The sequence below is a fragment of the Somniosus microcephalus genome, chromosome 24, assembly GCF_052327205.1.
Source record: "Somniosus microcephalus isolate GS21.2 chromosome 24, FLI_Smic_1.0, whole genome shotgun sequence".
Taxonomy (NCBI): domain Eukaryota; kingdom Metazoa; phylum Chordata; class Chondrichthyes; order Squaliformes; family Somniosidae; genus Somniosus; species Somniosus microcephalus.
This window is the reverse complement of record NC_141010.1, coordinates 32,072,593-32,099,257: the sequence shown is the minus strand read 5'-3', so window position 1 is coordinate 32,099,257 and position 26,665 is coordinate 32,072,593. Positions and strand designations below refer to the sequence as shown.

Genomic DNA, 26,665 nt, shown 5'->3' with positions numbered 1-26,665 from the left:
ATCCACCCTGCTCATTACATCCTCAAAGAACTCTAATAAATTTGTCAAACACGATTTCCCTTTAATAAAACCATGTTGACTCTGCTTTATTGTATTATGATTTTCTAAATGTTCTGCTATTACTTCCTTAATAATGGATTCCAGCATTTTCCCAATGACAGCTGTTAGGCAAACTGGCCTATCGTTTCCTGCTTTCTGTCTCCCTCCTTTCTTGAATAGGGGCGTTACATTTGCGGTTTTCCAATCCACTGGGACCTTTCCAGAATCTAGGGAATTTTGGAAGATTACAACCAATACATCCACTATCTCTGCAGCAACTTCTTTTAAGACCCTAGGATGCATGCCATTAGGTCCAGGGGACTTGTCAGCCTTCAGTTCCATTAGTTTGCCTAGTACTTTTTCTCTAGTGATAGTGATTGTTTAAGTTCCTCCCTCCATTTTGTCCCTTGATTTTCCAATATTATTGGGATGCTTTTAGTGTCTTCTACTATGAAGACAGATACAAAATATTTGTTCAAAGCCTCCGCCATTTCCTTGTTTCCCATTATTAATTCCCCAGTCTCATCCTCTAGGGGACCAACATTTACTTTAGCTACTCTCTTCCTTTTTATATACACTTGTAGAAACTCTTATTACCTATTTTTATATTTCTTGCTAGTTTACTCTCAATTTATTTTCTTGCTCTTTATTTTTTTTAGTCATCCTTTGCAAGTTTCTAAAAATTTCCCAATCTTCTGGCCTACCACTAATCTTCATAACATTGTATGCCATTTCTTTCAATTTGATACCCTCCTTAACTTCCTTAGTTAGCCACGGATGGTTCATCCTTTGCGTAGTCTTTTTTTTCCTCACTGAAATATATCTTTGCTGAGAGTTGTGAAATATCTCCTTAAAAGTCTGCCATTGCTTATCTACCATCTTAACTTTTGATCTATTTTCCCAGTCCACTTTACCCAACTCTGTCGTCATACCCTTGTAATTGTCTTTATTTAAGTTTAAGACACTAGTTTCAGACCCAAGTTTCTCACCCTCAAACTGAATGTGAAATTTGATCATGTTATGATCACTCTTGATCCTTTACTATGAGATCATTAATTAATCCTGTCTCATTACAAGATCTAAAATAGCCTGTTTCCTGGTTGGTTCCACAATGTAATGTTCTAAGAAACTGTCCTGAATACAATCTATGAACTCATCCTCAAGGCTACCTTTGCCAATTTGATTTGTCCAATCTATAAGATGATTAAAATTGCCCACAATCATTACAGTACCTTTCTTACAAGCCCCCATTATTTCTTGATTTATACTCTGTCCTACAGTGTAGCTATTGTTAAGGGGCCTATAAACTACTCCCACCAATGACTTCTTTCCCTTATTATTTCTTATCTCCACCCAAACTGATTCTACATCTTGATCTTCCGAGCCAAGATCACTTCTCACTACTGCACTGATCTCATCCTTTATTAACAGAGCTACCCCACCTCCTTTTCCTTTCTGCCTATCCTTCCAAAATGTCAAATATCCCATAATATTCAGTTCCTAGCCTTGGTCACCTTGCAACCATGTCTCTGTAATAGCTATCAGATCATACCTGATATACCTATCGATTCATCCAATGAAAAGCGACGAGTTAAGAAAGTAACTATAGGTTTTTATTGGCTAAATAACAGAGCCCACCCTCGTGGGTGATCGGATCCAACAAGGAGGAATACCAGCCAGTCGACCACCTTTATACCTGGGCAGGTAGGTGGAGCCATGGGCGGAGTCAGCAGTGGTCAGCCCAGGTATAACAGCATGACAGGAGGCGACCTCGTGTAGTGATACAACAGTGTAAACAGTGATAACCATAGTGTAACGATATAACAGTGATAACCATAGTGAACGATAAAAGTGGTTTACCACATTCACCCCTTGTTTAGATTTGAGTCCGGCGGGGTGAAGTGTACTACCAGTTCGGGTATGTCAGTCTGTCTGGAGGCCTCGTAAGTCTGATCGGCGCAGCAGCGGCGGCGGTGTTGCAGTATCCGGTGTTAATGCTGGTGTCTGCGTGGTCGACGAAGGCTCGTGGGGCTCCGGCATGCCGTCTACCTGGGCTGGATTTGGGGGAGTGGTGGGGGGTAACGGTGGTGTCTCAGGGGTGCCCGAGGGTGCAAGGTCTCGTAAGGAGACACTGTCCTCCTGCCCGTCTGGGTATGCCACATAGGCGTACTAGGGGTTGGCGTGCAGGAGGTCCACCCTCTTGACCAGGGGGTCCATTTTATGGGCCCTCACATGCTTTCGCAGCAAGACGGGCCCCGGAGAAGTCAGCCAAGTTGGCAGCGTGGTTCCCGTAGTCGACTTCCTGGGGAAAACAAACATTCGTTCATGGGGGGTGGCGTTAATGGCAGTGCAAAGCAGTGACCGGATGGAATGCAGCGCTGCCGGGAGGACTTCCTGCCAGCGAGAGGTTGGGAGGCCCTTAGACTTTAAGGCTAAGAGAACGGCCTTCCAGACAGTCGCGTTTTCTCTTTCCACCTGGCCGTTCCCTCGGGGGTTGTAGCTGGTGGTCCTGCTTGCAGCGATACCTCTCGCTAATAGGAACTGGCGAAGTTCCTCGCTCATGAAGGAGGAGCCCCGGTCGCTATGTATATAGTTCGGGAACCCGAACAAGGCGAAGAGGTCGTTCAGGCATTTGATGACCGTGGTGCTGGTCATGTCTGGGCAGGGGAAGGCAAAGAGGAAACGGGAGTACTCATCAATAATGTTGAGGAAGTACACATTGCGGTCAGAGGACGGGAGGGGCCCCTTAAAATCGATGCTCAAGCGCTCGAAGGGGCGGGTGGCCTTGATCAGGCTTGCTCTGTCCGGCCTAAAGAAATGCGGTTTGCATTCGGCACAGGTTTGGCAGTTCCTGGTCATGGTCCTGACCTCCTCGATGGAGTAGGGCAGGTTGCGGGCCTTAATGAAGTGGTAAAGTCTGGTGACCCCGGGGTGGCAGAGGTCGTTGTGGAGGGTCTGCAGTCTATCAGTTTGCACGTTGGCGCATGTACTTCGTGATAGAGCATCTGGGGGTTCGTTCAGTTTACCAGGCCGGTACAAGATATCATAATCATAGGTGGAGAGCTCGATTCTCCACCTCAAGGTCTTGTCGTTCTTGATTTTGCCCCTCAGTTTGTTATTAAACACAAAAGCGACCGAACGCTGGTCGGTGAGGAGGGTAAATCGTTTGCCTGCCAGGTAATGCCTCCAGCGTCGTACAGCCTCCACGATCACCTGGGCCTCCTTCTCGACCGAAGAGTGTCGGATCTCAGGGCCCTGGAGGGTCCTTGAGAAGAAGGCCACTGGTCTCCCCTCCTGGTTGAGGGTTGCGGCTAGGGCGAAGTCGGATGCATCGCTCTCCACTTGGAAAGGGATAGGCTCATCCACCGCGTGCATAGTGGCCTTAGCAATGTCTCCCTTAATGAGGGAGAAGGCTGCGCATGCTTCTGCCGTCAGGGGGAAGGAGGTGGACTTCATGAGGGGTCTGGCTTTGTCCGCATAATTTGGCACTCATTGGGCATAGTAGGCGAAGAGCCCCAGGGTTCTCTTCAGCGCCTTTGGACAGTGGGGGAGGGGAAGTTCCATGAGGGGGCGCATTCTTTCGGGGTCGGGGCCGATGACTCCGTTCTCTACTACGCAGCCGAGGATGGCAAGGCGCGAGGTGTTAAACACACATTTCTCCTTATTGTAGGTGAGGTTCAGCCGTTGGGCCGTACGGAGGAATCTTTCCAGGTTAACATCGTGGTCCTGCCGGTCGCGGCCGCAGATGGTGACGTTATCTAGATAGGGGAACGTGGCGTGCAGCCCGTTCTGGTCAACCATCCGGTCCATCTCCCTTTGGAAGACCGAAACCCCGTTAGTGACGCCGAAGGGAACCCTAAGGAAGTGGTAGAGGCGGCCATTCGCCTCGAAGGCTGTATACTGGCGGTCCTCAGGGCGGATAGGGAGTTGGTGATAGGCCGACTTAAGGTCGATGGTGGAGAATACCCGGTACTGTGCAATCTGATTGACCATATCAGATATGCGGGGGAGGGGGTATGCGTCCAGCTGGGTGTACCGGTTTATGGTTTGGCTGTAGTCGATGACTAGGCGGTTTTTATCGCCGGTCTTAACGACTACGACCTGGGCACGCCAGGGGCTGTTGCTCCTCTCGATGATGCCCTCCTTCAGGAGACGCTGCGCCTCAGAGCTAATAAAAGCTCTGTCCCCGGCGCTGTACCGCCTGCTCTTGGTGGCAACGGGTTTACAGTCGTGGGTGAGGTTAGCGAACAGGGAGGGGGGCGGGACCTTGAGGGTGGATAGGCCGCAGGTGGTATGCGGTGGGCGGTTTAAAGGCTGCTGGTTGTCGACTGTGAGTGGGGGGGAGGGGTCCACCGTATGCCAAAGTGACACACTGCAGGTGGGATTGGAAGTCCAGCCCTAGTAGGACGGCAGCGCAGAACTGGGGCAGGACGAGGAGTTTAAAATCTTTATACTCCGTGCCCCTAACCGACAGGGTCACAACACAGTAGCTGCTGATGTCTGTAGAATGGGACCTCGACGCCATCGAGATCCGGTTGCGCGTTGGCCGGGCAGTGAGGGAGTAGTGGCTCACCGTGTCTGGGTGTATGAAACTCTCCGTGCTTCCGCTGTCGAACAGGCAGGTCGTGGCGTGGCCGTTTACTTTGATGTCCATCATGGACTTGGACAGGTGATGTGGGCGAGCTTGGTCCAGTGTGACGGAGGCTAGTGTATGGTTGAGCGAGCTGCTGTAGTCTGCGGGTGAGGCGGTGGTCGGGTCTGGCGACAAGGTGGCGGTCGAGTGTGGTGGACAAAATGGCGGCGCCCACGAGGTTGAATAAAATGGCGGAGAAGATGGCCGCCCCCACAACTGACATGAGGCACTGCTGGCGTCAGTGGCCTTGATCAAAGATGGCCGCCCCCACGACTCACACGAGGGGATACTGGCATCTGTGGCCTTGATGAAAGATGGCCACCCCCACAACTCGCATGAGGCACTGCTTGCATCTGTGGCTCTCCCCCTGCAGGCCTTCGCGAAGTGGCCTTTCTTATGGCAGTCGGAGCAGGTCGTGTTTCTTGCAGGGCAGCGCGCCCTCGGGTGTTTCGCCTGGCCGCAGAAAAAGCAGCCGGCGGCCCGATCGCGGGGCTCCGATGTCGCAGCCGGTACCGGGGGTGGTGGTCCCGATCGGGTCCTGGACGCCGACGCGGAGGTAGGTCCCAGAGGCGGCGTTGCGAGGGGTATTGCGGTCGGGGTCGGGCCCAAGTCCCAGGGTCGCGCAGTACAGTACCTGGAATACGCCTCGAGGTCCCGATGGGCCACTTCCAGAGAGCGAGCAAGGGCTGCAGCTGTGTTCAGGTCGAGGTCCTTTGATTCGAGCAGTCTTTGCCGTGAGTAGTCGGACCGAAGGCCTTTCACGAAGGCATCGCGGATATTCTCTTCAGTATTTTCTGCAGCCGTTACCGCTTTAAAGTCACAGTCCCTGCCGAGTGTTTGTAGCGCCCGTAAAAATTCGTCTACAGACTCTCCTGGCTGTTGCGGGCGGGATCTTAGGAGATGTCTGGCATACATAGAATTTACCGGGCTCCGGTACTGCTGTTTCAGCAGGTTGATGGCGGCCTCGTATGTCGTAAGGTCCTGTATGAGTGCGAATACTTTAGGGCTCACTTGGGCGGTCAGAACACTTAGTTTGGATCTCTGAGGCACGCCGGATTCTCCCAGGTAGGATTCGAAACAGCTCAGCCAGTGTTTGAAGTCGAGGGCTGAGTTTGCTGCCTGTGGGTTTAGATCCAGGTACGGCGGTCGGAGGGCTCGCAGCCAGGCCGACTGCTGTGGCTGTTGTAGCTGGGCGTCTGGCTGGTCTGACGGGTCGTTAGACATTTTTAAAATTTAGCCAATAAAATTGATATACCTATCGATTCATCCAATGAAAAGCGACAAGTTAAGAAAGTAACTATAGGTTTTTATTGGCTAAATAACAGAGCCCACCCTCGTGGGTGATCGGATCCAACAAGGAGGAATACCAGCCAGTCGACCACCTTTATACCTGGGCAGGTAGGTGGAGCCATGGGCGGAGTCAGCAGTGGTCAGCCCAGGTATAACAGCGTGACAGGAGGCGACCTCGTGTAGTGATACAACAGTGTAAACAGTGATAACCAGTGTAACGATATAACAGTGATAACCATAGTGTAACGATAGTGAACGATAAGTGGTTTACCACAATACCCATTTATTTCTATTTGTGCTGTCAATTCATTATCTTGTTACAAATGCTGTGTGCATTCAGATAAAGAGCCTTTAATTTTGTCTTTTACCATTTTTCCCTACTCTGACCCTATTTGCTGGTGCACGCTTATACGCTCTGTCCCTTCCTGTCACACTTTGGTTATCGCTACCCTGCACTATTGCCTCATCCTGTCTCTTTAACTTTCTAAGTTTCCCCTCACCTGAACCCCACCCCCCACTATTTAGTTTAAAGCCCTACCTACAGCTCTAGTTATTCGATTCGCCAGGACACTGGTCCAAGCACGGTTCAAGTGAAGCCCATCCCAACAGAACAACTCCCTCTTTCCCCAGGACTGGTGCCAGTGCCCCATTAATCAAAACCCATTTCTCCCACACCAATCCTCGAGCCACGCATTCAACTCCCTGATCTTATTGACCCTATGCCAATTTGCTCATGGCTCAGATAGTAATCCAGAGATTATTACCCTAGTGGTTCTGCTTTTTAATTTAGCCCCTAACTGCTTATACTCCCTCAGCAGAACCTCTTTCTTAGTCCTACCTATGTGGACCACGACAACTGGATCCTTCCCCTCCCACTCCAAGTTCCTCTCCAGCCTCGAGGAGATGTCCTTAACCCTGGCACCAGGCAGGCAACATAGCCTTCGGGACTCACGCTCTCGGCTGCAGAGAATAGTATCTATTCCCCCTAACCATACTGTCCCCTACCACATTCCTTTTTACTCCTCCAAATTGAATGGCCCCCCTGAACCATGGTGCTGTGGTCAGTTTGCTCATCCTCCCTGCAGTCCCTTTTCTCGTCCACATAGGTTGCAAGAACCTCGTACCTGTTGGACAAGTGCAAGGGCTGAGGCTCCTCCAAAGCTATCTTCTGGATCCCCGTACCTGCCTCACGCGTCATCACACCTTCCTGTCCCTGGCCATGGACCAAATCTGACGTATTTAACCTAAAAGGGGTGTGACTGCCTCCTGGAACAAAAAGTGTCCAGGTAATTTTCTCCATCCCTGATGTATCACAGTGTCTGAAGCTCAGACTCCAGCTCATCAACTCTGAGCCAAAGTTCCTTGAGCTGCAGATGTGATTGCTGTGGATCAGACTGGGGTCCACCAGCTCCCATATGCTACAGCTGCAACACATCACCTGCCTTGCCATCTCTATTGTATTTTATTTAACTAATTAAGTTTCCAAGTTTTGAAATATTCAATTGTCTATTAATAGTTTTTAATCTAGGTAATAACCTTGTTTAATGTATTAAATGTAGTTATATGCTTTAGGTCTTTACTGTAACTTAGCCCACAATCCTAATTTAACCCTAGTTGTTTATATTTTTTTTATGTATCAAGCAGCACCTCTTACCCCCACCGCACCAAATTCTTGACTTTAGTACTCTGTAGAAACAGTACTCCATAGAACTGGACTCCATGCTACTTACCTCTGTGCATTAGCAAAAACCTCATGGTTTTATAACAGCAGAAATTCCAAAGCCCTGACTGAGTCAGCCCCTGCTGACAGTAATTACCAGGTAGCCAGTTCTAGCTAACCACCTAATTAACTGTACAACTGCCACGAGCAGGCAGCTTGTTTACCACTGTGAAAGAAACTACAAGTTAAGGTTAAAGTTGTTAAATGCCAAATGTTAAATGCAAAACTTAACTACATTTTAGAAAGAGATCAACCCTTAAAATTCCCTCACTCACCAAATTCCTGAGTTTAGTACTCTGTAGAACTGGACTCCGTGCTACTTACCTCAAGTCCACCAAAGCTTACCTTATGGCACTATTTTGAAGAAGAGCAGGGGAGTTTTCCCTGGTGTCCAGCCAATATTTATCCCTCAATCAACATCACATAAACAGATTATCTGGTAATTATCACATTGCTGTTTGTGGGAGTTTGCTGTGCGTAATTTGGCTGCCGCGTTTCCTACATTGCAACAGTGACTACACTTCAAAATAAGTACTTCATTGGCTGTAAAGTGCTTTGGCATGTCCTGAGATCATGAAAGGCATTACTGTATATAAATGCAAGTCTTTCTTTCCTTCTATCTCTATTCTTGACTATAGAGTGTTTTTGCTCCAGCTTTTCATTGACATAATTTTATCTCTATAATTGTGAGCTGTTGCTTTTTTGTGAATATGAAATTTAAGCCAATGAGTTGCCAGTGTCACACAAACGTTTGCATGTGTGATACCTGAAGTGTGACAGATGCAGATACTTGCTATATGCAAGACTTCTTTATATAGATTCTATCCAGTCTAAGATTATACCAGTGTAAATGGTTTGATTGGTACTCCATTTGTCCAAGCTACATAAACTACATCATAATCAAGTTTATACAATATGTGTGGCCATTGCGATAAATAGCTGTTATCTCACACACTTAGCATACACCTTTTATTCCACTTAGGAACATAGGAATTGCTAGACAAAAAAAGACCACAGTCCATCAAGTTTGCCTTCTACTATCCTGGTAGTTGCATGATACGATGATAATGGAGTTGTTTATTAATTATAGTAATCAATCTGTATCAATTAGTTATAACAGACCCAGACATGATGCGAGGAAAACCCCAGTGGTGAAAAACTTTGGGAACCATAGGCCCCAAGTCACCTGTCCCTGCCAAGCATGCTACACTCACCACATTTAATGTCTCAAATTACTCATACTGTATCCCAAAATACCATGTGCCTATTTTAATTGCTTTTTAATTTTTATTCTACTTGTGTGAGATAATTTGAATGGAAACCATTTACCTGTGAGGCACCAGTAGTTGGATAAAATACAAACAGCTGTGTTCTGGTGCTCTGCAGTTATAGCCATAGCAACCCACGCTGTCTATTCCACTTTATTCAAAGCTGCTTGATTCAAATTATCTCAGAATTCAATTTTTTTTTTGCACTGAATTGTGACTTTGCTACGTTATATAGATTGCTTCATTCATATGATTGGATAATTACATTTTTAGCATAAAATGACTTATTCGGAGTAGGCTGTAGCCATTGCGTTCAAACCTCTTGTGCATCTACCATTTTCTTCCTTCGCCCCACCATTGGCGGCCGTGCCTCCAGCTGTCTAGGTCCTAAGCTCTGGAATTATGTCCCTAAACCTTTCTGCCTCTCTACCAATCGTTCCTCATTTAAGATGCTCCTTAAACCCACCTCCTTGAACAAGCTTTTTCACCTTCCCTAATATCTCCTTACGTGGCTTGGTGTCAAATTGTTGTCTGATTTTTAAAAAAAGACTTGCATTTATATAGCGCCTTTCACAACCACCGGACATCCCAAAGTGCTTTACTGCCAATGAAGTACTTGTTTGAAGTGGAGTCATGTTGTAAAGCACCTGGGGATGTTTTATTACATTAAAGGTGCTATATAAATGCAAGTTGTTGTTGTGTCTGTGGTGTAAGTATAAGAACTGTATACTGATGCTACAGCGCAGTGTCCGGCAGCGGTCAGTGACCCATCACCATCGTAGTACTACTTCAAAGTACCCTGCTGCACTCGAGTGGAGGACCATCCGACCTCCATTTCTAGAAAGTACATTTATTTTAAAGGGTGAACATCAGTAGTTCCTCAGTCTCAGCAATATCCTATAAATGTTAACCTAGAAATTTGCTCCAGTACCTGCAGCTCAGTGGAGGTCTGTCAGTGCACAATGAACGGTGTGTATATACACAGTAGCAGCACAGAACCAGAGCAGTATTGGGATCTTTAACTCTTTACGCATTTATTTGGAGACCATATAGAGTATGGAATTTAAACTAGATCCATGATATATGTGGCTGGAGTGATGCTGGTGGACATGATTTTGGAAGCTGTCCTTTAAATATTCATTAGAAGCTAATGAATGGTAGAACAAACATCAAACCAACAGAATTTTAAAATGTTTTACCACCTCCCCAAAGATGTGCTGCCACTACTATTCATCACCTTTAAACAAACTCCCTCCCCATCCCAACAAGACTAATCAGAATATTTTCTTAATGGTGAGGGACTTGGAGATATGGATGAGGTGTCCATGTACACAAATCACCAAAAGCTGGAGCACAGGTACAAAATGTAATCAATAAGACTAATGTAATGTTTGCCCTTATCTCAAAGGGGTTGGAATCTATGCTCCCTATAATTTTTTTTGGCCCTACGTGGCCCCTTTAAGGGGCTGTGCAGGCCATTCAAAATACCGCGCATGCGCGGTTTTTACATTGAAATGCCGGCAAGCCGGCTGCGCGGGTTGCCTGGAGCAGTACGCGACCACACACCTTACAGGGAACACTAATACAAAAAGAAAATACTGCAGATGCTGGAAATCTAAAATAAAAACAGAAATGCTGGAGAAACTCAGCAGGTCAGGCAGCATCTGTGAAGAGAGAAAGAGAGTTAATGTTTGAGGTCGATGACCTGAAACGTTAACTCCGTTTCTCTCTTCACAGATGCTGCCTGACCTGCTGAGTTTCTCCAGCATTTTCTGTTTTTATTACAGGGAACAGTGGTTGGAATACAAAAGTGAGGAAGTGATGCTTCAGTTGCTCAGAGCCTTGGTCAGACCCCACCTGGAGTATTACGTTCAGTTTTGGGCACCGCACCTCAGGAAAGATATATTGGCCTTGGAGGGGGTACAGCACAGATTCACCAGAATAATACCTGGGCTTAAAGGGTTAAAGTATAAGGAAATATTGAAGAAACTTGGTTTGTAATTCCTTGAGTTTAGAAGGTTGAGGGGCGATCTAATTGAGGTGTTTAAAATGATAAAGGGATTTGATAGAGTAGTTACAGAGAAACTATTTCCTTTGGTGTGTGAATCCAGAACAAGGGGACATAGCCTTAAAATTAGAGCTTTGCCATTTAGGAATATCGGGAAGCACATTTTCACACAAGGGGTAGTGAAAATCTGGAACTATTTCCCCCCCCTGCCTCCCAAAAGGCTATCGGTGTTGGGTCAATTGAAATTTCAAGATTGAGATCGATAGATTTTTGTTAGGTAAGGGTATCAAGGGATAGCGAACAAAGACAGGTAAATGAGTTGAGGTGCAGATCAGCCGTGATCTAATTGAATGGCGGAACACGCTTGAGGGACTGAACGGCCTACTCCTGTTCCGATGATTTTCAAAATGGCAGCCATATATCTCTGGAGAGATGCTGTCCTAAAATTAAGTCATAGATCTTAAGGTGCTTTTTGTGTTCAAGTAGCCCCCATTTAAAAACAGAAAAAATAGAAACTAATTTAAGATTTCAGACCACACCTGTGATGTATGCAAAATACTGTTTGTGGGATGTAATATGCAAAATGCATCCAACTGCATTGGCTCTTTTAACTCATTTGAAACAATGCCTTTTGTGAATTATTGGTGTATTTATTTTTCTGATATTTCATATTCTCTGCTGAAAGCTGCAACTCCGTATAGTCCCAGAGGTGCCACCAGACCTCAATAAGCAGACATTCTTCACATTGACAAAAAGGAAGTGACTTTTGTCAAGTGCATTAATCAGACGTGCAGTGGCCAGTGGCCATTTGTGAAGGGCCTGCAGCAGCAGCTTAAAAGGCGGTCATCAACTTGAAGCGTAAATTCTACCTTCCTTTCTTCACCGATGCTGCCGGACCTGCTGAGTGTTTCCTGCATTTTCTGTTTGTATTCTAACAAGTTCAAGTTTTGCACAGAAGACAAAGCATTTTGATTTATTTTCATAGCCCAATAAAATATCTAACGGTTCTTTATAGTCTCAGAACTCTTTTCTGCTAGTATATAAGTTTTACATAAGTGTTACAGTTCTTAAGAGTACAAAATACTGGAGGATTTCCCCCATGTTATGCACTTTAAATCCTTGCAGAGAATGAGATTTACCTGGGAACACAGACAGATAAGACCTTGGGGAGACTCTCCTGCATCTGTGGCCAGGCGTACTGGATCACCTGGGTGCAGAGAATTTCAGAAAATCGGAATTCAGAATGTCAGGGTGCCCACTTGTAAAGGAACCCGCCTGCTTTGCCAATACTTGCTGCATCCAGATGATCCAGTGTGCCTGGGCAGACCCAGGAAAATCTCACTTCTTATTTTATCCTGTGGAAACGCCTTTTCGAAAAAATAATGATGGTATATGATTTATCGTAAGTGTAGCATACTATTTCCTTCTTTCTTCTCCTGAAGGTTCTGAGGCATGCTAGGATACAGTTCCACAGGCATTGACCACCCTCTGGTTCTTCCCCCAAGTGACCACTCTTCATTAAGGAGTCTAGATGGTTGAGTGCCAGCTGTCTATTCAACTAGTGGCTGGAGAGCACCTCGCATACTTCTCATCTGATGCCTACACAAATACACTTTCCAGCTGGAGTCAGAGGATATAATCAGGAGCAGGAATCTCGGCTATATTCCCGTCCCCACCCCGCTCCACCATTCAATTTCAAAAGATCAATTTACCATACCTTACTCTGCTCCACTCCCACTCTAACCTCTCCTTCCTCGGCCTCTTACACTGTCTCCATGAAGCTCAACGTAAGCCCGAGGAACTGCACCTTATCTTTCTATTAGGCACTTTACTGGACTCCACATAGAGTTCAACAATTTCAGACCATAACCTCTGCCCCTATTTTTTCAGGCAGCAGCTGCTGATGATTCTGCCATCCCCATTTGCAACATTAAACCACTCCTGCCTTCCACCCTATCACAGACCGTCCCTTTTGTTCTTTCCTCCCCTCCCCCCTTTCCCTGCCCCTGCACTTGCTTAAAATCTGTTACATCTCTAACTTTTTCCAGTTCTGACGAAGGGTCACAGACCTGAAACGTTAACTCTGTTTCTCTCTCCACGGATGCTGAGTGCTTCCAACATTTTCTGTTATTTCAGATTTCCAGCATCTGCAGTATTTTGCTATTGTATTTTACCTTACTCATTAGGCAAATGACAAAGCTCTGTTGTGTTGTTTAGCAACGCATGCCTACAAAGTTTATTTTGGAAATGAAGTCAAAAGAGTTCCACTCGTGCTAAAATATCCTCATTATTATTTCTATCATAATTTGGGCCTTAATAGTGCATTGTAATACTCTGAACTAGCACATATCATCATACTTCCATTTTTGATAAATTTATGTAAACAGTCCACAATGAATATTTTTCAGCCAATTATGTCACAAATGCACATTTCATGTAGCAAAGAACAGATTTTCTTTAAATAAAAAGCTTCCTGTTTCTTTTGCAGTTCGGACTTGCATACCGAGAAGCTGTGGAATTTCTTGGTCAGTCACTTCAAAAGGCTGTTATGATGTTTTTGCATGGGCATTTTGTTCAGCTTGATCCTCATCCTCTGAGCTGCTGTCTACATCGCTTCGATCATCTTTAGACACCTAACCGTTAAGAAAAAAAAAAATCACATTTTAGATGTTCAACCAAGGGTGTTTTTTCCCTATGGTTCAGGAATTGTATAACTAAAATTCCATTGTTTGATCATGTCAGAGATACTCTGCCCCATTTCCCATATATCGGAGGATGATATGGTGGTATTATACTACAGTATTGCTTTTGTGTTAATGCAATATAGAGTTTTGAATGCATCAAGGCAAAAAGTGGCAGTGCAACTCTGGAGTCAGCAAGAGATCCAACTTCCAACCATACTAAGGGTAAGAGGTACAACAGCACCTCCGGGAGGTCGACTCACACCACCTGGGCTTTGCAGCAGATGCAGTATAACTTCAGTCCAGTGTGAAGCCAAGTTTTAAAAAAATTCCAAGGCATTCCACTATTTGTCCTGTGAGCTTTTAAACTAAGATTTGATTGATTTTAACACTAGGAGAGAAACAGTAGGAGCACAGGCTCTCTCCTAACAGTAAGATTTAGGTAGCTGGAGAGACAATGGAGGGGATGGCATAGTTGGCCTTGTTAAATGCTGCAGAGAGGTCAAGGATGACAAATCACACACCAGAGATGCTGTCACAGAGGATTTCATTTGTGACTTTGGTCAGGGCAGACTTAGTGCTATGAAAAGGGCAGAAACCAGACTAGATTGATTCTAAATAGTGAGTTTTAGGACAGATGGACTTGGAGCTCAGAGGTGTTGACATATTCAAGGGCATTGGAGAATCTTTAAAAAAAAAAATTGTTTATGGGATGTGGGCATCACTGGCAAGGCCAGCATTTATTGCCCATCCCTAATTGCCCTCGAGAAGGTGGTGGTGAGCCGCCTTCTTGAACCGCTGCAGTCCATGTGCTGAAGGTAGGTTAGAGCTGGGCAGTAGCTGGAGAGGACAGATGGGCAGTTGGTCATTAGAGAAGAGGGGTCTTGAGTTGTCCTTGCCTTCCAGGAAATCCTGGAGTATTGGCTGTTGTGGCTGAAGAAAGCAAAGCACAGTATCATTTGATGTTGTAACCAGATCTGGCAATGGATGACTAGACTGATAGTGTGCCAGGTATGCTCAAGTTTATGGCCTTCTGACTTGAGTAATGACTATACTGGGAGAAGTGTGGGGGTGTGATAGCAGCTCCAACAATGCAGCCCTCCTTAAGTACTGAGCTGGAGCATTAGCCTAGATTATGGGCTCACGTCCTACAGTGGGGTTTCAACTCACAATCATCTGACTCAGAGGCGAGAGTTCCACCGCTGAGTGAATCTGACCCATGAAATGAGTTTGGATGTCTCAACCAAGTTCCTAGTGTACATGGGTCCTCATGTTACTTGGCAATCTCATGGAGAGGCCTGGTGTGGGAGATTGAAAGACTTCACACTGGTACAGTTGAGCGTGGCCTTTTGAGGATGAGGTTAAGGCACATTGTTGAGGCAAAGTAAAGGGTGTTTTTGTTAATCCAGCCAATAGGAGACAAAAATGGGGGAAAAAAGGATTCCATTCCCCAATACAGTCATTACTTGTCATTGTGGGGACGTACGTTCACTCCTTCAAAAAAAGAACAATGACAAGCTCAGAGGTTCAATGAAGTCATGCTTGTATTGTTGCTTTCACAACAGTCTGACTGGCTCCCTAATGGTAATCCATTGAAAATTATAAGCTCAGTAGTATGAAGAGAAATCAGGTTTACCTTTCCTTTATGAAATGCTTTAAACACCATACGGATGATTAGATAGGACCAATAGATGTGCATAATCTGCAGCGTGATGAGAAGAAGATTTATGAAGCCCCAGGTTTTGTATGGTCCTATGATCTCCCAGCTTTCAAAAAACACAGACCTGATACTCCTGTAAAACAAACATAAACACATCACTGGGTTTAAGAGTCATAGGGGTAATATTCAAAAATATAATCAAATTTGAACCAAACAGCGTAAATGGGGTAGATTTTCATCTTTACTACTTGGGCAATAATCTAGCGGGGTGGATCACTTGTCCTTTTATAGATTTATTGAAATTAGTGGAATAAAAATCAGGCGCGTTCTGCAAAGGACAGGCAATCTGCCCTGCCAGATTACCGCTCAGGCAGTGAGGATGAAAATCTATCCCAATTATTTGGTCCTCGCTAACTATAGAAAAAGAGTGGGCATGGCTAAAATCCATACTCGGTCCCAATGGGACTGCTAACCCCAAATGAGGCTGACTTACCAGTGACACCTGGAAAAAAATATGCATTAAATTACTTAAAATTAACTTCAATACATTCTATCTTTTTTGCTAAAATTAGCAGAGACAGAAATTACTTCCCCGACATGCATTTTTTGGAGAGAGGTAAGAGTTTGGCAGAAATGGTTTGGAAGAGAGTTATGTGGGCTTGTTGGGCCTAACAACCTTTTTCTGCTCCTAAGGAAATGCTCATGTTCTCTTAGTGTGAGGATAGATGCTTTGCATTCCTTTTCCACCCTTGTACAGACCTCTTGCCACCTCAGCTGCCAAGAGCATGGGATAGATATATAGCCACAGGCTTCTTCGCAGGCATGCAACTTAAGCAAGGAATGGCGAAAGCCTCATGAAATGGAGCACTTAAATAGCAGTACCACTGAGAACCAGTGAAACTCAGCCAGTTGAGGCAAGTGAGTTTATGTGATGGGCAGTCCTGGAATTTAAACTTCTGAATTTCAGTTTTGCAATCAAAACCTTCGAATAAATTTGGGGCCATTTTTAAATTTCACCCCTCTACATGAATACTAGGGGCTGGATTTTGTCAATGGAGGCGGGACTGCTGCTTGCCGTGTCAATGTCCCGCCTCCATCCTCGCCTGACCATTCAGAGGGATTTTCCCCTAATTGAGCTTGTTAAGCCCGCCCTGCGGGCTCAGCAAGCCAATTAGGGAAGAAGTCACTGACGGATCACGTCAACGTCAGACGTGCTATCTGTCAAGACTTCTTGAAAGAAGAAATGACAGCTCTGTGAAGCTGTCAAACACTGACATTCTCTTGAGTTTGATTCGTTTTTGTGGCGAGGACTGAAAAAACATTGTAAAAAAGTAAATTTTAGATGTCTGATGGATCGGAGGGTCCATCAGCCATTACCTGAAATTGACAAGGTGGATGTCCGCTCTCCTGATCCAGCACGGCTAAAGGCTACAGAAGTAAAAAAAAGGTAAGTGAACACTTTTTTAAACTTATCACTCACCTTGCATACTTACCACTCCACGCTTGCACCCATCACTCACTTCTACATCTTACTTCCAGGTGCCTCCGACCGCCGCAGACCTCCTCCACGTCTCCTCCAACCCGGTGGGGTTCTCAGAGGTCGGGAAGCCTTCACCTGTGAAGGTAAAATAGCACTAATCCCTTTTTCTGCCTGTTAACTACCTGTTAACAGGCAGTTAAAAGGATTAAAAGCCTTTCCCGCCTCCAGGAGACGGGACCCGAAGCTGCACATCTTCCCGCCTCCTGGCAAAAGGGCATGGAGGCGGGATGGGGGCGGGTTTGCCACCCGCCCCCAATTTCCCCGATTTTACATGCTGTCCCGCCTCCATGCCCGCCTCCTTGGGGCTTGGAAAATCCAGCCCTAGAAGTCTGTCAGGGCACAGGACAAGCAAATCAATTTGAACCCTTTCCTCTTCAATGATTCGGAAAAACACATCAGTCATACACAGTGGGCTCCTGCTCCTAGCCCCGGGGAATGTTTAATCCACCGCGGCTCCCCTTCTCATGTGACTAGCTTAGTTGCGAAAGGGGAAGATTTCCTTTGTTCGTTAGTTGTAATGAAATTGTAAACTGGTTCTGTATACTCAAGATTATGGGCCTGAATTTGCGATCGAACGGGCGAGATTCCCACGAGCGGATGCCTCCGATCATCAAATTTTCTACGCATTTACTTGGTGGTCCGGGGGATACGGAGGCTTGCGATCCTGGGCCTCTCCTGGTAGAAATATGTAGAGGCCCACGTATCCCGGGGGCGCATGCGGTTCGCAAGCACCCCTGGGATCACGTGGGCCAGCCCAACCAATGAAAGGAGGGAATCTCCATTCATACTTTTGACAGATCTGTACGTACGGAACTGTCAAAAGTATGATTGGGGATGACTTAAAAAATACACTAACACATGAAATATATATTTTTTAATTACATATAAAATTAATTAAAATGGCATTTAATTAAATATTTTAAACAAATTTAAATTTGGGGTGATAAAATGTATATATTTTAATGAGGCTAAAAACAATGTTTTTAATATATAAGTGAGTGATAAAATTTTATTTTCTATTTTTTTTTAAAACTCTTATGCTGGTAAAAGCAGGCCTTACGCCTGCTTTTACCAGGTGTAAGGATTCCATGGCATTTCAGTGGGCGGAAGTTGGGCAAATAGGACAACTCTCCACCCGCAGAGGTCCTTTTCCTGGGGATGCGGTGGATCTGTCAAGAAGATTCTTGACAGATCGCAAGTATCGGGGTTTCAGCGCATGAGCTTTGCATGCCTAAACCCGGCACTTGCGCGGTACCTTCAGGCCATGCGCACCTCGTACGCACCTGTAGGGGTCGCAAAATACGGCCCTATGATTCACTACAAACAGCAAAGAGAGGAAATCTGTTCCTATATGAAACTTCAAACTTTTTCAATGTGTTATTACAGCAATCCAAAATGGATTTGCAACAGTTAATCTAAGTAAGCAACATTCCCATTGCAATGTCAAATGACAACTATTTTTTTCCTATTGATCATTTTTTTAAAAATTTGGACATGTCCCAATTGTTTATGAATTTCAGCTTCACTGCCTAAAGCAATTTTTGCAAATAAAAAAACACTTTTCTTTGGCTATTTCTAAAAGTATCACATTCCTTCATCCAAATTATTTAACAATCTTTGGCCCAAATATTAGGCTTGGGGTTTCCAGTGGACAAATTATGTTCTTAACAGCTTAATGTGCTCGTCTGAAGTTCCTCTCTCTGCTGTCACAGTGGAGGTGTCAACTCACTTATTTTATAATGGCCTGGAGTTTGCAGTGGGTAAGGATGGTGAAACTGTCAGCGTTCGCCGTCGTTACCACTCTGAAACTGACCGTAACTTCAGGATTTAGCGCACGCACATCTAAACGCAGAAATGCTGAAGTTGCGGTCAGTCATTCACTGCTCCAACTCTCCCTGTAGCCGGCAATCAGTGAAATCGGTTGAACTGACAAAAACGTGAGCTTTTCCAATCTAATTGCGCTGTTAAACACCCTATTAAAAATTAAGCATTGTTGGAATTGGTGTAACTGGGGTTTTAACGGCATATTGACTGCTAAACAACCGTTCTGGCCCTGAAAAATGAATGTTATATTTGTGGAATGTCAAATTTCTCCATTTATTATAGAACATGACTAGATTTTTGTTTGATTTTCACCTTCTACCTTAACCCAGTGTGTACATCCCAATCTTTATTTTGCTGTCTGTAAAAATGTTTAAAAAAAAAGTGAATTGAATCAGTGCTTTTTATTTCCTGGATTGCTGTGTGAAAATTCTTCAATGTGATTGGCTGCTTAGAGAGCTCGATGATGTCACTGCTGCATCGCACTGGGGATACCCTATTGACAGCACTACAATCAATTCAACGTCAAGAAAGCTTAAGTTTTCGCCACAGGGATCGCGAGATCTTTGTGGGCAGCTTCTTTCGCGGTCAGTGGCAGTCGCCGTCATTTTGCCGCTGATCGCAAATTCCGGACTATTGTTAATGCCTCTACCAATATAACGAGAACATTTCAGATTAATCCATTGAGCATTCATCTGCAAAATTTGGAGGTCTAAAGTGGAATATTTAATATTTTGGACTTCTCAGAATTCAATCTATTTAAATCCAGTGAAAACTTGTTGCCATTTGTAACCTTTTTCCCTTTCTACAAGACCATTTTAACCAAAAAAATGCAGCCCCTTGCTTTCACTAAGTTGGTAAAGGTGACATGTAACCCAGGTTTGATTCCCAGTCTGTGTGGAGTTAGCCCATTTCAGCCTCTGCGAGGGAGACAAAGTTGTTTTCAGCCTTGACCGCTGAAAAGTGGATGTGTGTGCACAATGGGCGAGGTCTGGAGTAGGCCCGGCTTTGACGTGCTGCATGGTCAAATAATCTGCCAACATTTTTGCAAGATAAGGGACTGAAGGGTTATGGGGAGCAGGCAGGGAAGTGGCTTTGAGCCCAAGATCAGCCATGATCTTATTGAATGGCAGACGGAGCAGGCTCGAGGGGCCAAGTGGCCTATTCCTGCTCCTATTTCTTATATTATTTTCTTATTCACAGTCCAGGCTCATACATGAAGAATGAACATTTGGTTGAGGTATCAGAGTAACCGGAGTTTATGGAACCATATCCCAACAGGAGTCAACACCCTCAAGAGAGGAGGAGGAGAAAAAAATTACATTGAGAAAAAAAAGGCAGCCACTTCATTGGGAAATCTTGCCTCTCCTTGGTGAACACAGAAACTTAGCTTATCTATGAAAAATTTAGATGGATGTTACTTACATGATGGGGAATATTACCAGACGGGTCACGATGAAGACCAGAGCAAACATCAGGAAGAAGATGTTACAGAGGTTTTGCCATTTAGCATAGTTTGCCATTTTAGCAAGCTAGATTTAAAGGAAACAGTAATTAGTGTCCTGAACATATCAATAATTGGTAAGAAAGGAAAATTGTCCATGACACACATATAAACATGCAACTTGCGGGAAGTAGCCATTCAAGGGGCAAGTTATCCATATTCTTATTGTAAATCATGAAAGGCTATGAGATAATGCATGTTCCTAGAGTAACTATGAGTTGCCATTGTTTCTAGCCAGATGACATTCTTTATACACTTAAACCCAGTGGGTAGGTTAGTCAACTGACTAAATGGTTTTCAGTATTGTTTACTGATAGTGCAGAACTCAACTTTACAACCTGTTTGTCAGAAATGCAAGGAGTTTTCTCACTTGAAGTGTTAGTGAGGCATCCACTATCACATAAAGATATAAATAATATACTCACAGGTGGGGAAGGTTAGGTTTTGCACCTAATCTATAAACGACTCAATGGTGCCATTTCTCAGTGACCAAAAGAGCAGCGCCCCTTTCTATTGGACCACTTATATTATGCTACACCACACTACACTTTTTTGGCTGATACAACACAGATGTAAAAGTTGCAGTTAAACGGCTGAGTGAAGTTGCTGATCTAACAGCGCATTGAATTTTAGCAAGCAATGAGAGACCAACTTGAGAAAGTAGTTTCACATCAATTGCAGCATAACTGGAATCTATCCAAGGTTTACCAATGCTACCTTCAAGACTAAATTAATTGACAGAGGAAAAAAAATTGATATTCAGCAAATGTAGTTATGTGCAGAACTGGATGAATCTTAGGTATGCTCTCAGAATTCCCCTAAAGTTACATTCACGGCTATCTAGTTACTCTCTTTATTGCAGTTGATGGGATTATTCTCTTGACTCTTTCTCCATTAACCCAGAGGTTCCCTAGAGCTTTGTACACTTCCCCACCCCGCCCCCCCCGCCAAACTACATAGTCCTTCTTCAGATCAATAATCTCTCAACTCATCATCCAATCTATCCACCGTTTTGCGGATGTTCACACTATACATTCATTAATTTCCTTAATTCCCAACATTTTGTTGTTCATTCATTGACATTCATCTATCTCTTCTATCCTCAAGTGGAACTTTCACATCGCCTCCTGGTGGAACTTTCACATCTCCTCCTTGTGAAACATGCCTCCAAGAAGCTTGGTTTAGTCTTTCTTCATAAAGCAAATTAGGCTCACATTAAAATGATATAATGAAAAAAAGTCAAAGATAAAAGGGTGGGACAAGAAATTAGCTAATTTTGGTGGAATGAAGAGTCCAGAGTAACTGGTTGAAAAAAAATGGACCCACAATGACATATTTAGAATTGGGTTGGATAAGGGACAGCTTAAATATCATTCTGTAAGTGTAAAAGAGAGCCTATCAAAGACTGGGGTTCAATAGATAGAGATGTCAGTGCAAAAGTAAAGTTTAAAAAAAAGAGACATATGATAAATGTAAGGATGATAATGCAAAAGAAGAGAAATATAAAAAGTATAAAAGAGAAATAAAAGGAAGATTAGGGAGGCTAAGGGAGCATGAAAGAAGGTTGGCAATCAACATAAAAGGAAATACCAAGGGCTTTCATAAGGAGATAAGAAGTAAAAAGATAGTGAAAGAAGAGGTGAGGCTGCTTAGAGACGAAAATGCCATTATATACTTGAGAGAGGTGGAATGGCAGAAATGCTCAACAAGTATTTTGCCTTGATTTTTACAGCAAAGCTGAAAGTAGGAATATCTGAGGACAACGGGGAAAGTCTACTACTGGAGATAAATATTCAAAAGGGAACCTATACTTAAAAAGTTAATAGGACCAAAAGTAGAAAAGCTGCCAGGTCCAGATGGTACACATCCCAAAATATTGAATGAGGTTGGGGAGGACGTAGTAGAAGCACCAACAATATATTTTTCAAAAATATTTGGAAACTGGAATTCTGTCAAAGGATTGGACAGTGGCAAATGTTACATCCATGTTCAAGAAAAGTGACAGGGATAAGGCAGAAAGTTATAATGCAGTTAGTCTTACCACAGTTACGTGTGGGTAACTTTCTAGGGGTAGATCATGACTTTGTGTAATGGTGTAAAACAGGTGATAGTGTGTTGGCAGCACCTTTACATCTCTCAATTTTTATGACTTAAATGGAGATGCAAAATGGGCGATCACCCCGTATTGTACAAAGTCAAGATCTATTCCCTAGAGTCCGTAATATGGGAGAGTTAAAAGCAGCAGCGCCCGAGGCCCGAGACAAGCGGCGAGAGTGGGACCAGAGGAGCGTCGGACATAAAAGCGGCTAGCTGGGAGCGGGAGCGGACGGACCTGTGAGGGGGGAAAAAATCAGAGTCTGACGTCACAGGAAAGCAGGTAAGTGATTGGTTGGTGAGTATTTCTCTTTTTTACGTCTTTTTCTCTAAACTAGGGCATTGGTTTAAATTAAGAGCCGTGATTGTAGATTAAAAACTATGCATAGATAACTGAGTGATATTTCAACACTTGAAAACCTAATTAGTTAAATAAAATACAATAGAGATGGCAGGGCAGGTGATGTGTTGCAGCTGTAGCATATGGGAGCTGGTGGACCCCGGTCTGACCCACAGCAACCACATCTGCAGTAAGTGTCTGCAGCTCGAGGAACTTTGGCTGAGTTGATGAGCTGGAGTCCGAGCTTCGGACTCTGCGATGCATCAGGGAGGGGAAGCGTTACCTGGACACTTTGTTCCAGGAAGCAGGCACACCCCTTAGGTTAAATACTTCAAATTTGGGCCGTGGTCAGGAACAGGAGGGTGGGACAACGAGTGAGGCAGATATGGGGATCCAGAAGGTAGCATTGGTGGAGACTCAGCTATTGCATTTGTCCAACAGGTACGAGGTTCTTGCAGCCTGTGTGGATGAGAGCAGGGACTGCAGGGAGGATGAGCAAACTGACCACAGCACCACAGTAGAGGGGGCCATTCAAGTTGGTGGAGTAAAAAGGAATGTAGTAGTGGTAGAGGATAGTGTAGTTAGGGAGATAGATACTGTTCTCTGCAGCCAAGAGCGTGAGTCCCAAAGGCTGTGTTGCCTGCCAGGGTTAAGGATATCTCCTTGGGACTGGAGAGGAACTTGGAGTGGGAGAGGAAGGATCCAGTTGTCATGGTCCATGTAGGTACAAACGACATAGGTAGGACCAAGAAAGAGGTTCTGCTGAGGGGCTAAATTAAAAAGCAGAACCACAAAAGGTAATAATCTCTGGATTACTACCTGAGCCACAAGCAAATTGGCATAGGGTCAATAAGATCAGAGAGTTGAATGTGTGGCTCAAAGATTGGTGTGGGAGAAATGGGTTTCAATTCATGGGGCACTAGCACCAGTACTGGGGATAGAGGGAGCTGTTCCGTTGGGACAGGCTTCACGAACCATGCTAGGACCAGTGTCCTGGCGAATCGAATAACTAGGGCTGTAGATAGGGCTTTAAACTAAATAGTGGGGGGGGAGGGTTCAGGTGAGGGGAAATTTAGAAAGTTAAAAAGAGAAAGGATAAGGCAATAGTGCAGGGTAGCGATAGGGGTAATGATAACCAGAGTGTGACAGGAAGGGACAGAGCATACAAGCATAAGAGTGCACTAGAAAATAGGGTCAGAGTAGGGAAAAATGGCAAAAAGACAAAATTAAAGGCTCTTTATCTGAATGCCCGCAACATTCGTAACAAGATAGGTGAATTGACGGCAAAAATAGAAATAAATGGGTATGATCTGATAGCCATTACAGAGATGTGGTTGCAAGGTGACCAAGGCTGGGAACTGAATATTCAGGGTTATTTGACATTCCAGAAGGATAGGCAGAAAGGAAAAGGAGGTGGGATAGCTCTGTTAATAAAGGATGAGATCAGTACAGTAGTGAGAAATGATCTTGGCTCGGAAGATCAAGATGTAGAATCAGTTTGGGTGGAGATAAGAGATAGCAAGGGAAAGAAGTCACTGGTGGGAATAGTCTATGGGCTCCCTAACAATAGCTACACTGTAGGGCAGAGTATAAATCAAGAAGTAGTGGGGGCTTGTAAGAAAGGTACTGCAATAAACATGGGCGATTTTAATCTTCATATTGATTAGACTAATCAAATTGGCAAAGGTAGCCTTGAGGACGAGTTCATAGATTGTATTCAGGACGGTTTCTTAGAACAATACATTGTGGATCCAACCAGGGAACAGGCTATTTTAGATCTGGTAATGTGTAATGAAACAGGATTAATTAATGATCTCACAGTAAAGGATCCTCTAGGGAAGAGTGATCATAACATGCTCGAATTTCACGTTCAGTTTGAGGGTGAGAAACTTGGGTCTGAAACTAGTGTCTTAAACTTAAATAAAGGCAATTACAAAGGTATGAAGACAGAGTTGGCTAAAGTGGACTGGGAAAATAGATCAAAAGGTAAGATGGTAGAAAAGCAGTGCCAGACATTTAAGGAGATATTTCATAACGCTCAACAAAGATATATTCCAGTGAGAAAGACTTCACGAGAAGGATGAACCATCCGTGGCTAACTAAGGAAGTTAAGGATGGTATCAAATTGAAAGAAAAGGCATACAATGTTGCGAAGATTAGCGGTAGGCCAGAAGATTGGGAAATTTTTAGAAACCAACAAAGGATGTCTAAAAAAATAATAAAAAGGGAGAAAATAGATTACGAGAGTAAACTAGCAAGAAATATAAAAATAGACAGTAATAGCTTCTACAAGTATATAAAAAGGAAGGGAGTAGCTAAAGTAAACATTGGCCCCTTAGAGGATGAGACTGGGGAATAATGGGAAACAAGGAATTGGCAGAGACTTTGAACAATTATTTTGTAACTGTATTCACGGTAGAAGACACTAAAAACATCCCAATAATAGTAGATAATCAAGGGGCAAAGGGGAGGGAGGAACTTAAAACAATCACTATCACTAGAGAAAAAATACTAGGCAAACTAATGGAACTAAAGGCTGACAAGTCCCCTGGACCTGATGGCCTGCATCCTAGGGTCTTAAAAGAAGTGGCTGCAGAGATGGTAGATGCATTGGTTGTAATCTTCCAAAATTCCCTAGATTCTGGAAAGGTCCCAACAGATTGGAAAACCGCAAATGTAACGCCCCAATTCAAGAAAGGAGAGAGACAGAAAGCAGGAAACTATAGGCCAGTTTGCCTAACATCTGCCATTGGGAAAATGCTGGAATCCATTATTAAGGGAGTAGGAGCAGGACATTTAGAAAATCACAATGCAATCAAGCAGAGTCAACATGGTTTTATGAAAGGGAAATCATGTTTGACAAATTTATTAGAGTTCTTTGAGGATGTAACGAGCAGGGTGGATAAAGGGGAACCAGTAGATGTAGTGTATTTGGATTTCCAGAAGGCATTCGATAAGGTGCCATATAAAAGGTTACTACACAAGATAAGAGCTCACAGGGTCGGGGGTAATATATTAGCACGGAGTCGGGATAAATGGGTCATTTTCAGGTTGGCAAACTGTAACTAGTGGGGTGCCATAGGGATCAGTGCTGGGGCCTCAACTATTTACAATCTATATTAATGACTTGGATGAAGCAACCGAGTGTACTGTAGCCAAATTTACTGACGATATAAAGACAGGTGGGAAAGCAATTTGTGAGGAGGACACAGAGTCTGCAAAGGGATATAGATAGGTTAAGTGAGTGGGCAAAAATTTGGCAGATGGATTATAATGTGGGAAAATGTGAGGTTATCCACTTTGGTAGGAAGAATAGAAAAGCAAAATATTATTTAAATGGAGAGAGACTACAGAATGCTGCGGTACAGAGGGATCTGGGTGTCCTCGTACATGAAACACAAAAAGTTAGCATGCAGGTACAGCAAGTAATTAGGAAGGCAAATGGAGTGATGGCCTTTATTGCAAGGGGAATGGAGTATAAAAGTAGGGAAGTCTTGCTACAACTGTACAGGGCGTTGGCGAGACCACACCTGGAGTACTGCATACAGTTTTGGTCTCCTTAGTTAAGGAGGGATATACTTGCATTGGAGGCAGTTCAGAGAAGGTTCACTAGGTTGATTCCTGAGATGAAAGGGTTGTCTTATGGGGAAAAGTTGAGCAGGTTGGGCCTATACTCATTGGAGTTTAGAAGAATGAGAAGTGATCTTATTGAAACATATAAGATTCTGAGGAGGCTTGACAGGGTAGATGCAGAGAGGTTGTTTCCCCTTGTGGGGGAATCTAGAACTAGAGGGTATAATTTCAGAATAAGGGGTTGTCCATTTAAGACGGAGATGAGGAGGAATTTCTTCTCTGAGGGTCATGAATCTTTGGAATTCTCCACCACAGAGAGCTGTGGAGGCTGAGTCAGTGAATATATTCAAGGCAGAGATAGACATATATTTGAGCTACAGGGGAGTCAAGGGTTATGGGGAGCAGGCAGGAAAGTGGAGTTGAGGCCAAGATCAGATATGATCCTATTAAATGGCGGAGCAGGCTCGAGGGGCCGAATGGCTTACTCCCGCTCC

The 26,665-nt window shown here is 44.2% G+C and overlaps 1 protein-coding gene across 1 annotated transcript in view; it reads right to left on the bottom strand.

Annotated features, from left to right (window-relative positions):
* Positions 1–11,916: 11,916 nt before the first annotated feature.
* The window catches only part of LOC147101185 (ceramide synthase 6-like), a 73,375-nt gene continuing 58,626 nt past the window's right edge, over positions 11,917–26,665 (bottom strand). The window contains exons 9-11 of the mRNA XM_085966410.1: positions 20,086–20,192; positions 15,276–15,432; positions 11,917–13,591 (exon numbers count right to left, since the gene is read on the bottom strand). Coding sequence (XP_085822536.1) covers positions 13,505–13,591; positions 15,276–15,432; positions 20,086–20,192 — 351 coding nt within the window. The 3' untranslated portion in view covers positions 11,917–13,504. The remainder of the gene's footprint in view (positions 13,592–15,275; positions 15,433–20,085; positions 20,193–26,665) is intronic.